At 40.1% G+C, this 14,281-nt stretch overlaps 1 protein-coding gene across 1 annotated transcript in view; it reads right to left on the bottom strand.

Moving 5' to 3' along the window:
• The window catches only part of GRIN3A (glutamate ionotropic receptor NMDA type subunit 3A), a 358,631-nt gene that overhangs the window by 52,116 nt on the left and 292,234 nt on the right, over positions 1-14,281 (bottom strand). Inside the window, exon 7 of the mRNA XM_033918694.1 lies at positions 5,518-5,669. Coding sequence (XP_033774585.1) covers positions 5,518-5,669 — 152 coding nt within the window. The remainder of the gene's footprint in view (positions 1-5,517; positions 5,670-14,281) is intronic.

Below are 14,281 nucleotides of genomic sequence, written 5' to 3'. Positions count from 1 at the left end.
TAGTTTGGGGTCCATTGACGTCTTTTGTGGCTTCGTTATAGTTGTCTTTTATCTTTATTTTCTATTGTTTTAATACACATCCAGGGGAGGGTGGAAGGGTGGTGGTGGTGGTGGTGGTGGTGGGGGGGGGTTATCTCTTTTGATTAGTTTTATTCCCTGATTGAAAATGTTGGATGGGAGAGGGGTTTTTATTCTTTCTGTATTGTTACTGATGGATTATAAGTGCTTATTATGATTATTAATATATGTATGTATATTGTTTTGCACTTTTTGTTAGTTTTGAAAACTTAATAAAGATTTTAAAAAAAACAACAACAAAAAAAACCCTAACAACTCTGGTGAATAACCTTTTCAGTACATACTTCCCACGGTCTCGGGGCACACATAAAATTCAGTGGCATGTTGCATTCGGTCCGTGGACCGCAGATTGCCCACCTCTTATCTAGATGAACAAGAAGGAAACTAGATTGAGGCTCTCACCTTCAGGGCAGGTAAAGGGCAGAGCAATCTCTTGGAATCATGGCTATATTCAGAGGAGAGAATCTGGAGTGGAGGTAAGGATGAGATCTGATCTAAAATGTGACTGTAAAAACTGTTGCCCTTCTATAAAGTGACTTTATATTTTATTATAAGCATGCAGTCAAAAATAGGTTGAATGAAAAAGCGCTCAACAAAAGAACTTTTAAATGTGTTTTGTGTAGGCATTTATTGAATTTTAGATACCATTTTAGTGAAACATTTTATTCAAACTGTTTTTTTTTAAAAAAAATAATGAAAAAACAACAATAAAAGACTGAAAAAAGATGAAACATAAAAAGAGGTCTTACAGCATCAGTAAGTTCCAAATACATATATAAAAAAATCTACATAAGAATTAGCGGGCTGACCAGCATAACAAATTTATTTTTCTCACATCTACAACTGGAAGAAATGCCAGCATCCTATTAATATTAAAATACTGTTCTCCTTTTCATTTTAACGACCTCATTTCTGGTACAATCAATTTTTTTTCCTGCTGGTGATAAATGTTTTAAATTTCATGAAAACACATTTCACCTTCAGCTAAAAGCCTGAGAGCATTTTAAATAGTTTAGCAAACCTTAGAGCTCAGTCTCTTAATGCCAAGTTTTCCCCTGAGGTAAAGGATATACAGAAAGACTGAAAGGACATTATGCTTCACTTTGCTCTTTCTGTTTTTCCGACACCAGTACTGTACATACTGTACCTTTTTATGACCCAGGCACATGTTGGTAATAATAGTTTCTCTGAACCTGTCAGCCTGATTAATCTGTCAGCCATATACAGTATGTTTTAACTAGCTGTACACCACGAGTCTATGGTCTCTCAGTTTCTGGATTAAAATCTATTCGGTGCAGCAGAAAAATGTCTCAAACTTGGAAGTTTGATTTAAAGGGCTCTGGGAGCTCAATACAGAAACCCTAATGTCCTTTTGCTTGCAGAAATGTGCTTTGGGGCTAAACAACATGTTTGGAAAACTAGAAAAGAAATTGCTGCTTTTCTTTTTTTCCCCTCAAACTGGATTTAAGAGATGCTTGAGTGAAAACTCACATTTTAGGGATAGGAATTGTAATCAGAGTAGAACAGTGTGACACCAAACTGACCTATGCATTCTGACCCAAGAGTTTCCAAACAATCTATTTACAGATGACAACTTTTATATAATTAAGGGAGAGCTGATTGTAATTGAGTTTATGTGAAATTCCTTCTTACAAACACCAATGCATTAAGCATTTTGGGAATTAACATCTAATATGTAGAAGTAGCATAACATTTTTTACCTGCACATGCAGCACTGTATATAGTGGCATAGTAAGGGAGGGAGCAGAGGACGGTTCGCACTGGGTGCCATCTTGGTGAGGGTCCAGACACCTGTCCTCCTCTCCACCCCACCCCCCGCTCCTTCCCTGCCCCCCCATTGCCACATGTGCATGCTGATTCCCTTCCCCCATACCTCTGTAATGTTACTGGCGTGAGCAGCAACCCCCAACCTACTGTCGTGCCAACATCAGCTCTTCCTTTGATGTCACTTCCTGGCCCTGCGCCTAGGAAGTTACTTCAGAGGAAGAGCCAATGCTGGCGTGACAACAGTTTGGAGGTTGCTGCTCAGGCCAGGAACATTGCAGAAGTACTGGGGAAGGGAAGCGACAAGAGCACAACAGGATGGGGGCAGGAAAGGAGCGTGTGGAGGTGGGGAGAGGGCACTTCTCACTGACTGTATAGCCACATATAAGAAAGGTCGCTTTTGCTCCATAGTGTTTATAGTCTTAGTCTGACAGAAGCATGCTGCCTGGATGGGTAGATGTGGAAATGGTGGTAGAATCAGAGGAGGAGATTTAGCTTTAATAGCATTGTGAGAGAGGAAGAGAACATGTTCTTAGATCCCTTGTAGCATACCAGACAAGTTATACAGAGCTGTCAATCAACAGCTGTAGTAGCCAGTGGCCTCGGGGTTGCGGTCCACCAGATCCCGCCCCCTCTGACATCAACTTCCTATTCTGGGGTGGGGAACCAGCAGAGCCAATGGCTGCACGCAGATAGCTCACAACCCCATGACTGATCCACACACCTTCCTATTACGTGGAGGATGGGGGTACTCTGGCCAGAGAAGGGGGTCCTCTGCTCTGGGCTCCCATCCCACCACTGTATTCAATTATAATGTGAAAAGGAAATGGTCTACTCACATTGCCTCAGACGGAGATACGGAAGAAAGTGTGTAGGGGAGAGAGCAAAATACCAGTAGTAAATTTATTTATTTATTTCATTTTATATCCCATTCTCCCCAAAGAGCTCAGAACAGGTTAAAGTTTCAAGTTTCTTTATTTTTGATATACTGTTTATCATACAAGTATCTAAATGGTTAACAATAAAATAGAATATAAAAATTTAAAAAACATAGCTAAGCTAAAAGAAGGGAAGCACTTGTGCATTGACGTACATGATAAGAAAGGGAAACAATGGGGAGAGGAGAGTTGTAAATACATCAAAATGGAAAATAAAATTAAAGGGAGACAAAATGGAAAGGGAAGTACAATTGGATGGGGGGGAGGTCGCTTCAAAAAAAAAATGTTTTGATTGTTAAAGGGTTTTACAAAAGAGGAAAAATAGTTGTGGAAATCAGGGTTTACAAGGTATAGGTGTCTTTAAAAAGGAAAGTTTTGAGTTTCATTTTAAATTTGTCTAAAGAGTTTTCTAAACGAAGATCAGCTGGAAGGGCATTCCATAAGGTGGGAGCTGAAACGGAGAAGAAGGATATGCGAGTAGTGTTCTAGAAGAGTTCTCTTATCGAGGGGATGATGAATAGATTTTGATTACTAGATTGAAGAGTCCTACAGGATGCATACGGAATTAGAAGGTTATCAATGAAAGCTGGTTGGTGGGAATGTTTTGTTTTGAAAGTAAGCAGTAGTGTTTTGTAAGTAAGACGATGTATAATGGGCAGCCAGTTATTACCAAAATAGTGAGGTAGAAGGTGCTATTTAGCATATTTATAAATGTTCTGGAAATTGGAATAAAAGCGGGGTGTTTAAATTTGCAGATGACACTAAACTGTTCAAAGTTGTTAAGATGCATGTGGGCTGTGAAAAATTTCTGGAAGATCTTAGGAAATTGGAAGGTTAGGCATCCAAATGGCAGATGAAATTTAATGAGGACAAATGCAAAGTGATGCACATTGGGAAGAATAATCCAAATCATATTTACCAGATGCTAGAGTCTACCTTAGGGGTCAGCACACAAGAAAAAGATCTAGGTGTCATCATAGACAATATGCTGAATCCTTCCGCCCTATGTGCAGCAGCAGTAAAAAAAAAAAAAGCAAACAAGATGCTAGGAATTATTAGAAAAGTTATGGTAAATAAGACTAAGAATATTATAAAGCCTCTGTATCATTCCATGTTGCAACCTCACTTTGAGTATTGAAATCAGTTCTGGTCACTGTATCTTAAAAAAGATATAGAAGAATTAGAAAAGGTTCAAAGAAGAGTGACCAAGATATTAAAGGGGATAGAATCCCTTTCATATGAGGAAAGATTAAAGAGGTTAGGGCTTTTCAACATGGAAAAGAGATGGCTGAGGGGAGGTATGACTGAAGTCTACAAAATTCTGAGTGGCATAGAATTGATTTTTTTACTCCATCAAAAATGACAAAGACTAGGGACACAAAGTTGTTCAAAGCTGTTAAATCGCAAGAGGATTGTGAAAAATTGCAAGAGGACCTTGTGAGACTGGAAGACTGGGCGTCAAAATGGCAGATGATGTTTAATGTGAGCAAGTGCAAAGTGATGCATGTTGTAGCGAGGATGACCCTCAGGCATTGACCGAGACCAGTCAGCGCCATTACTCCTAGGCCCTGCATGCTTCCCCAAGAGGGAGGAAGGCCTTGCTTAGCTGAAATTACCAGTGCTTTGAAGAAACCAAAATGGCATCACGCAGTAGGTATCAGCAAAAGTAAGAGAGTGTTTTATTTCACACTGTGGTCAAAAGAATATATCTTCCAAACAGAGTTTATAGGAATTCAGTCAGAATGGGCCTACGCAACAAAGTTCCAGGCAGGGCAGGGCTTAAGGCTTCACACTCACCATTATCAAAGTTCAAGTATGGTAGCAGAGAGGCCTCACAAAACACAGTTCATTGATGGCTTCATTCAAAAACACATAGAGGGACATAATCAAAAGAAACGTTTAAGTCAGTTTTGGCCTAAAGGGAAAAGGTCCATTTTCAAAAAATACGTCCAGCATATTTTTTTTTCAAAAATCATCCAGCTGTATGTTCAGCCGTTTGATCATCTGGACCGCTAAGTCGTCCATCTTTATACCCCATTTTTGACCAAAAATGTATCCAACTCAAAAACGCTTAGAAAAAGACCTTTTGGGCGTGAGAGGGGCCAGAAAAGTAAAGGACTGGACATCCAGACATAGCAACAGAGTAGTGGGCTGGTATGACTTCCCTTTGAGGAAGTGGGGCTCTGCCCTAGCCCTGCCCTGTTCCGCCCCCCCAAACCCAGTCCTCTTCGTGCGCAGATGCACTCCAGCCCTGGCCCTGATCTCACCTGCTTTTGAAAAGCTGTACAGATGCCCGGACATGTCCAGGGAAATCCAGACATCTGATAACCCTACACCAGGGGTGTCAAAGTCCCTCCTCGAGGGCCACAATCTAGTCGGGTTTTCAGGATTTCCCCAATGAGTATGCATAAGATCTATTTGCATGCACTGCTTTCATTGTATGCTAATAGATCTCATGCATATTCATTAGGGAAATCCTGAAAACCCAACTGGATTGTGGCCCTCAAGGAGGGACTTTGACACCCCTGCCATACACATATGTACACACATAGAGGAAACAGAATGAATTCCATAAACCATGTTCTGCGTTCTTCCTCCACTAGTTTGGAAAAGTTCTCATATATAACAGCAAAGAAGAAAATTTCACTTTTTTAAATGACATGTCTGAGAAATCCACTAGTTTTGCAATAAAATAACAGTACAAGAAGCTTCTTACCTCAGTGACAGCAAAACTTCTTTTTCCACATGGCACCACCTTGTACCATTTGTCATGTAGCACATCCATAAACCCACTAGATTTATACTGACTGATCAATTCAGATATGTTGGAGGTCAAGGGAGAATTTGGCGGAAGACCAATACCATAGCCTAAGGGGATAAAATTTGAATTATAGAATGCTTTTAAAGTTCTTAAATGAGTTCATATTGATGTAATATATGAAGAAATAAATCATTAGATTTAAAAAACGGGGCCTAATATCTGATGGGAATCACAATGAAAACTTGTGAAAATTAGGCAGTCATTCAATCAAAATATATGAGAAAGTTATGCAGTTTAAAAGAAGAGTAACTTTAATAATTTTGCCTAGGTGACTAAATATGTACACAAATACACCAGCATTGTATTATTAACACCCCCACCCACCCTTTTACGAAGTTGTACTGGCAGCTGCCACTGCAGTAACTGCCCTGAAGTCCATAAAGATTTAAAGGGCTTCTGGGCTTTTGCTGTGTGACAGCCACTAGTATGGTTTTGTAAAAGGGGGATTAAGTTACTAATCTTTAAACTACAATATAATATAATACTAATTCTTGTGAACCACAGTTACCCAATTTGGTTAAGAACATAAGAATAGCCTTGTAGGGTCAGATCAATGGTCCATCAAGCCCATTAGCCCATTCTCATGGTGGCCAATCCAGATCCCTAGTACCTGGCCAAAACCCAAGGAGTATCAACATTCCATGCTACTGATCCAGGGCAAGCAGTGGCTTCCCCCATGTTTATCTCAATAGCAGAGTATGGACTTTTCCTCCAGGAACTTGTCTAAACTTTTTTTTAAATCAGCTACATTTACTACTATCACCGTTATCCTCTGGCAACACATTCCAGAGCTTAACTATTCTCTGAGTGAAAAATATTTCCTCCTATTGGTTTTAAAAGTATTTTCTAGGGCTCCTTTTACTAAGCTGCGCTAGCGGTTTTTCCATATAGCGCGGGGGGCAGCGTGCGCTAATCTGCAGTGTGCACTAAAAACGCTACCGCAGCTTAGTAAAAGGAGCCCTTAGTCTTTGTGATTTTTTGATAGAGTAAAAAAAAAAATGATTCACTTGTACCTGTTCTACACCACTCAGGATTTTGTAGACTTCAGTCATATCTCCCCTCAGTCATCTTTTTTCCAAGCTGAAGAGCTCTAACGTCTTTAGTTTTCCCTCATACAAGAGGAGTTCCATCCCCTTTATATGCTATTTCACTCCCATCAGTTTGAGTGCTCTTTTTTGAACCTTTTCTGATTCCGCTATATCTTTTTTATTTTGATACGGTGACCAGAAATGAACACAATTCTCAAGGTAAGGTTGCACCATGGGCCATATATAGGCTTTATAATATTCTTAGCCTTATTTACCATCCTTTTTCTAATAATTCCTAGCATCTTGCTTTCTTGGCACCGCCACAAATTGGGCAAAAGGTTTCAGTGTATTGTCTATGATGACACCTAGATCTTTTTCTTGGGTGCTGACCCCTAAGGTGGACCCTAGCGGCTGGTAGCTATGATTTGGGTTATTCTTCACAATGTGTACCACTTTGCAATTGTACACATTAACCCCCCTCCCCTTTTACAAAACCACGCAAAAGGTTTTCAGCGCCAGGCTGCATGCTGAATACTCTGCACTGTTCCAGAGCTCATAGGAACTCTATTATCACTGGAGCAGCACAGAGCATTCAGCATGCCGGCTGATGCTAAAAACCTCTTGCGTGGTTTTGTAAAAAAAAAAAAATGGGGGGAAGGGGTAAATTTTATCTGCTATCTGGATTCCCAGTCTTCCAATTTCCTAAGGTCTGCCTGCAAATTTTCACTGTCTGCATGTGTTTTAACAACTTTGAACAGTTTATGCAAATGACTTTACGATCATCACCCCATTTGCTAATTCTCTCTCGGAAGTTACTCCCAAAGCATCAGAAGCACTAAATTTGATGGAGCAATGGATGTCAGAATTCAAACTGAAACTTAATTCAGAAAAAACAAATTTTTTTGTAGCTTCGCCACATTTGCTTGACATCAAAACACCACTATGCATCAATAAACTTAGTTATCCTATTCAGACTACTATGAAGGTATTGGGTGTAACACTAGATCAGTGACTAACCAAGAAAGACCAAGTGGACTCCTTGATCAGAAAGGCTTTTTTCACTCTCTGGAAACTTCGATCCATCAGAGCATATTTTGATATGTCAGCATTTAGAATTCTGGTACAATCCCTTGTACTGAGTCAACTTGATTACTGTAACACCTCCTATTTAGCAATTTCCCAAAAGAATATGCGACGATTACAATTAATACAAAATGCAATGGTCAAACTGATTTTCGGTCTGAGGAAGTTTGACCACGTGACACCTTACTACCGATAGCTACATTGGCTACCGATGGAAGCACGCTTAAAGTTTAAGTTCGCCTGTTTCTGCTTTAAAGCACTATATGGTCTAGCCCCTAAATACATAACTGACCTTTTTTCCTTCTCAGTCAACAGACATAAGAGAAGCACACACTTGAATTTCATTCTCCCCCCCCCCCCCCCAGTTAGAGGATGTAAACTCAAAAGACACCACCAATACCTTCTCTCACATCAAGCAGCACTATGGGGTACGGATCTAGAACAATTGCTCACGCCTTCCAGTTATGGGGAATTTAGGAAACGCCTAAAAACACATCTGTTCCTGAAGTATCTAGACAGCTGACCCGTACAATTCTTTCTCTTCAATAACGGTTCCCTTGAACTGTTAACCACCATCTTTCACCTCTGTTAAGATCTTTAAATTTGTACTATCATTTAATCTTTGTAAACCGCATAGAACTTCATGGTCCTGCGGTATATAAACTGTTATTATTATTATCTGCAGATTTAATCACTTCACTCGCTCCAATTTCCACATCATTTATAAATATGTTGAACAGCAACTGGTCCCAGAACAGATCACTGCGGTACTCTACTATTTACCTTCCTCCATTGTTTTAGATTTGGGGAGTACATGGCAGATGCAAATTAGTACATGCAGCTTCCTGGAGTAATTTTTTTAAGCCAAAGCATTCAAATATTTTTGCCTTGAAAGCTTGACAAACTGCTTATCCAAAAATACATTCATACATTTTGCAAATATGAGCAATTATAAAACGACTCTCATTTTGACTTCTTTCTGTGTGAATCTGGAGAAACAGGGGGAGATCATGTGACTAATAATCAAGGGACATAATGTAAAAAAAATAATGAGGTTGATATTCAGCTGAGCGATAAACACTTCCTATAACTGTGCATTTTCAGCAATTCTATCCATTTGAGCTGGACCACTGGAAAGCCATGAATAAAATTATGGAGATAACTTATTCTAGGCCTATTATTTCTGAAAGCTTTAGGTTATCCACAGACCAGCTGATTATCACCACACAACGGATAAATTTAAGCCACTCTCTCAGTCTGCCCCCAAATCTCTGCCTGCTTAAAATAGTTAAGTTTTGTAGTTCCATATATAGTCAAAATTTAATTGTCTGTTCTGGAAAATATCGATTATGCAGCCAGCACCTAATGCTCACTAAGGCCTTTTAAATATCACCCTTGAAATATTCCAAGGAAAGTCAAAATGTTCAGGAGGAATCATATGGTTAGGAATAAAGAAGAAAACTCTCTCCAACTATTTTTGATAATAGCAAGCAGCAAGTTCTCTGCTGCTCAGATTCAATTCAGTCAAGCAATGTCTACTACAGGGAAATCAGTCTGAATTTCTGTAATGACATTCTTTCTTCCTAGGCAGACCTTAACAGTCAATGCTGAAACCTTTCTTTTTTCAAAGATTATTTTTATACTCAGAATGCCATTTTTAACCTTTTATAAATCCCAAAGTCTATAAACAGATCTATAATGCAGCTTACTGCCAATTGCTCTTAATGGCTGGATGTGTAAACAGCACCCAGCTGTCGATAAAGAGAACACAAAATGCATAAGGAGAAAATACCAATCATCCAGGCATTTGATGACAAATGTCTATTCCAAAAGCCATTTTTGCTAAAACAGTCTTAAGCACATTAAAAAAAAAAAGCACAACCATAAAATACACACAGATTTTTAAAGATATTTCCTTTCAGAGAAATGAAGATGTTCCATGGTTTATTTTCACACCCATCAATTTGAATATGCTATTTTTATTTCATGTCATGGGCATAATTTCCCTCCCCCCTGCTGGACTACCCTCTGTTTTCTTCTCCATGTGATCCAGCATTACCCCCACTTTCCCTCACTGTCTAGCATCATCTATTCTTACCCCAGTGCAGGATTAATTCTTCGAGGGCCCCTAGGCACACAAGTATACTGGGGCCCCCCTGCTCCGCCTATACCCTACCCATACCCCCGCCCCCATTTATCTGTTTTCGTATTCACTTTTATTTCTTTTTTTTAAATTCAAAACAAACAAAGATTAGCATGCCAGTGCTCAGTTTTTCTTCTATGTAACCCCCAAACATCTCTGAACAAATCCCCCTTCCTTCCCTTGCCACCTACTTATCCAGGACTTAAACTCTGAACTCTTTCCATATGTATATAAATGTTCAAATATATTGTAAAGCAGTAATACTATCCGAAATATAAGTCTATATTAATAACCAAGTTTACAACGCCTCTCAACTGCCTCACTCTACGTCAACCAACTGTAACCCATATGTATGTATAAACAACCAAATTTTTAACTCCTCTAGTACTTTCCACTCCATGTATGTTAACTTGTAACGAAACAACAAGGCAAGCAGTCCACCAAAGAATCCAACATGAAACAAAAGATTGACAGAAAATAAAGAGATTCAAATCAGGTTTATTAAAGGTGCTCCCAAGAACCATGCCCAATGCATTTCGCCAAACAAGACTAGTCAACGATAACAGAAAACCATGTCTTTCATACACACAGAACACAGATACACCCTCACAAACTAAAAATAGAAATATGTTGATAAAGGTTAAACTGAACCGCCAAGAAGCCAAACTGCATACAGTAAAACACCACAGAAACAATGACACATATCCCACTAATACTCTGCAAAATTTAAATATAGCAGATGTAAATTTGAAAATACTGACAATCTCCACTTTACAAATTAACAAATAGTAATAAAACAAAAATTTAAAATAATATACCATTTTATTGGACTAATCCATTTTTCAATTAACTTTCAGAGGCCCTAGCCTCCTTCTTCAGGTTGTTACATTATACTGTCCTGACCTGAGAAACTGGGTATTGATCTCTAAAAGTTAATAAAAAATGTATTAAAATGAGTGCAATAAAAAGATTACTTTATTTTCTGCTTATACAAGTTTTTCAATACAACTACAATACTATTTTATTCTAAAGCAACAAAAAAATATTTTTTCCATGTTTTGTCGTGTCTGCTATAATAATCTTATCTTCACTCTCTTCTTTCTAGCCAGCATCTGTCCGCTCTCTGTCTTCCATGCAGCATCAGCCCCTTCCCATCCATGCCCTCTCCCCATTCAATATGGCATCTTCCCTCTTTTTATGCTCCTTCAATAAACTGCCTATCCTGTGCCCCTTTTCTCTTTTGTACATGATTGATTTCAGCTCTGCCACCTCTCCATTTTTCTCTCTCTGTCACCATTCCATCCCCTATGCTCTGGCATCTCTCTCTTCTCCTTTCTTTCCTTCGCACCCCACAGTCTGGTATCTTCCCTTCTCTGATTCTCTGGCATCTCTATCCTTTCCTTTTCTTCCATCTATCCCTCCCCCTCCATGATCTGACATCTCCTCCTCCCTTTTCCCTATATGCCCTGGCATCTCTTCCTCCCTCCCTTCCTTCCAAGCCCTGGCATTTCCTTTCATTCCCTCCCTCATCTTCATTCTCCCTGTCTTTTTCCCTCCAGTTGGGTACAACAAGTCTCTCCCTCTCTGCTCCCTTTCCTCCTTCTGTTACCCAAGGCCTGGCGTCATGAACTTCTTCGGGCAGCAGTCTTCTCTGTCGGGTCCTGCCTTCATAGAAACAGGAAGTAAGCAGGACCTGGCAGAGAGGAAGACCTGAAGCCGGCAACAGCATTGAATTGTAAATGTTGTTGCTAGCCAAAGAAGTTCATGACGCCAGGCCGTGCACCCGGGGCAGACTGCTGCTCTCCCCTCCCCCTACCCAACTCTCCTATCTCTCCCTCCCTCCCATCGCAAAACTCTAAACAGCACCGCTTCACTCTAAGCAAGCTGCTTCACGGCTTTCTCCTGCCAGTGATTCCCTCTGATGCGTCACTGATGCCAGAGTGAATCACCGGCAGGAAAAAGCCACAAAGCAGCCTGCTTAGAGTAAAGCGGTGCTGTTTAGAATCTGACCAAGTTTCCAAGTTTATTATAAATTTGATGAATCGCTTATTCATAATTTACTAAGCGAATTACAGTAAAATATAAAATAAAATACTAATCAACATACAATTTAAAAACAATTTAAAAACAACAATGATGGGAGGGAGGGAAGAAGGGTGAGATAGGAGGGTTGGGTCGGGTTGGGGGGCCCCCGGGACGATAACGATGCTGATGCTGTTGCCGCTGGTGAATTCAGCAAGGGTGGGGCCCCAAAGCACAGCACTGGCGGGCTCCCCTGACCATTTTGGGTCCTAGGCCCGTGCCTACTGGGCCTATCCTTTAATCCGGCCCTGCCCACCCCTCTTCATGGTCTGTTCATCCCCTCAAACCTGCCTTGGCACTGTATCGCCTTCCCATTAAAGCAACTTTAAAAACAAAATGTAGCATCTGGCATAGAACCTCATGCCCAAGCACTTTGCAAGGCTCTGTGAGAAGCCTCCATTGCAGCAGGAAGTACGTATGTATCAGAGGGAGTCAGACTGGCATATAAAATGGCTGTGAACAGCATAGCAGAGAATAGTAGGGGGGTACCAACCTCCCTCACAATGCCACTGGGAACAGGTGAAGCAATGCACTTTTGGGGGAAGAGGCAGAGAGCTATGAAAAGGGTATGAGAGCAAGGAAGGGGTCAGATCTTTGAAGGAGGTAAGAGAGGATGTGAACAGGAGAATAAAAGCCTGTATAAGATGGTAACATATGAGAAAAGGTCTGAAGGCAGTGGCGTACCTAGCACATGTGACACCCGGGGCCCATCAATTTTTGTAGCACCCTTTTCCTTTATATGAAAAACATGACTTTTAGTAATAATCCACCCATCACACAACAAGAGTGTACCTAGGAAAAGGCAGCATCTTACATACTGCAGTAAGCAGTAGAACATTAATACACCTATTGTAAAATCAAACAAGCCAGACTGGTACAGATTGATCCTGCACAGTCAATATTAACAGAAAACCATGGCTTCCATACATACAGAACACAGAAATACCCTCATCCAATATGGAACATGTAATCACAAACTAAAAATAGAAATATGTAGGCAAAAGTTAAACTGAACCACAAAGAAGCCAGACTTTGCATACAATGCAACACCACAGAAACAGTGATACTTGTTCCCTAATACTGTGCAAAATAGAAAAATAGCAGATGTAAATTTTCAAAAACTGAGAAACAGCAATCATCTCTACAAATTAACAAATAAAAATAAAACAAAAAAATAGAAAATAAGATAATACCATTTTATTGGACTAATACATATTTCAATTAGCTTTCAAAGACCAGAACCTCTTTCCTCCGGTCAGTAATATATACTACTGTTACAATATTCTGTTTTGACCTGAAGAAGGGGGTTTTGGTCTCTGAATTAGTCAAATGTATTAAAATTAGTCCAATAAAAGGATCACTTTATTTCTATTTTCTATTTATAAATGTTTATCAACACAGCTACAATACTACTTTATCCTAAAGCAAAAAAATAAATAAAATAGATTTTTTTTTTTCTACCTTTGTCATCTCTGGTCTCTGCTTTCCTCATCTTCTCATCTTCTCATCAGTCTTTTCCTTCCATCCACTGTCTGTCCTTTCTCTGCCCCTTTCAGAAACTGTTTGCTTCCCACTTCCATCTATCCCTCCACCCCCATTGGTCTGTCATTCAACTTCTACACTCACCTTCCCCAATGGTCTGACATCTCTCTCTTCTACCCCTCCCCCATGACCTGGCATTTCACTCACTCCTCTCCCTTAGCTTTCCTTTTCTTCCCTCATTTTCCCTCTCAATTTATTTTTTTGCATCTGTCTAAATTTAATTTTTCTTACTATCCAGTCCTCAACTTTTCTCTTTTAACTGTATCTACCTACAACTTGCCACTGTGTTTACCTACAGCTCACTTTTCCAGTATTTCACTCTCTATTGTCTACCCCATCCAGCATGTGCCTTTTTTAAAATTTATCCCCTCCTTTCATCATTTGCCCTCTTTCTCTACCCCTTCCATCCAACATCTTCTCGTCTCTTTGTCTTCTCTACTTCCATCCAGTGTCTGCTGCCCTCTTTCTCTCCTCTCCAATTCCTTCCTGTGTCTGCTCCTCTCTCTCCTCCTCTCTTTCATCCAGCGTCTGCTCCCCTATCTCTCTTCTACCTCCACTTCCATCCTTTATCTGATCCCCCTCTGCCTTCCCCAATAACATCTAATGTCTGCCCCCTTTTCTCTCTCCATCCACTCCACTTCCATTAGCATCTGCCCCCCCTCTCTCTCCAACCTAATTCCATCCAGTATCCTTTCCCCTTTTGTCTCTCTCTCCCTCTTCTTACACTCCAATTCTATCAGCAAATTCCCCTCTCTCTTCCTCTACCCACTTCCCTCTCCCT

This window comes from Geotrypetes seraphini, chromosome 1 (assembly GCF_902459505.1).
Source record: "Geotrypetes seraphini chromosome 1, aGeoSer1.1, whole genome shotgun sequence".
Lineage (NCBI taxonomy): Eukaryota > Metazoa > Chordata > Amphibia > Gymnophiona > Dermophiidae > Geotrypetes > Geotrypetes seraphini.
Note: the sequence above shows the minus strand (reverse complement) of the source record. Positions and strands in the feature narration are given on the sequence as shown.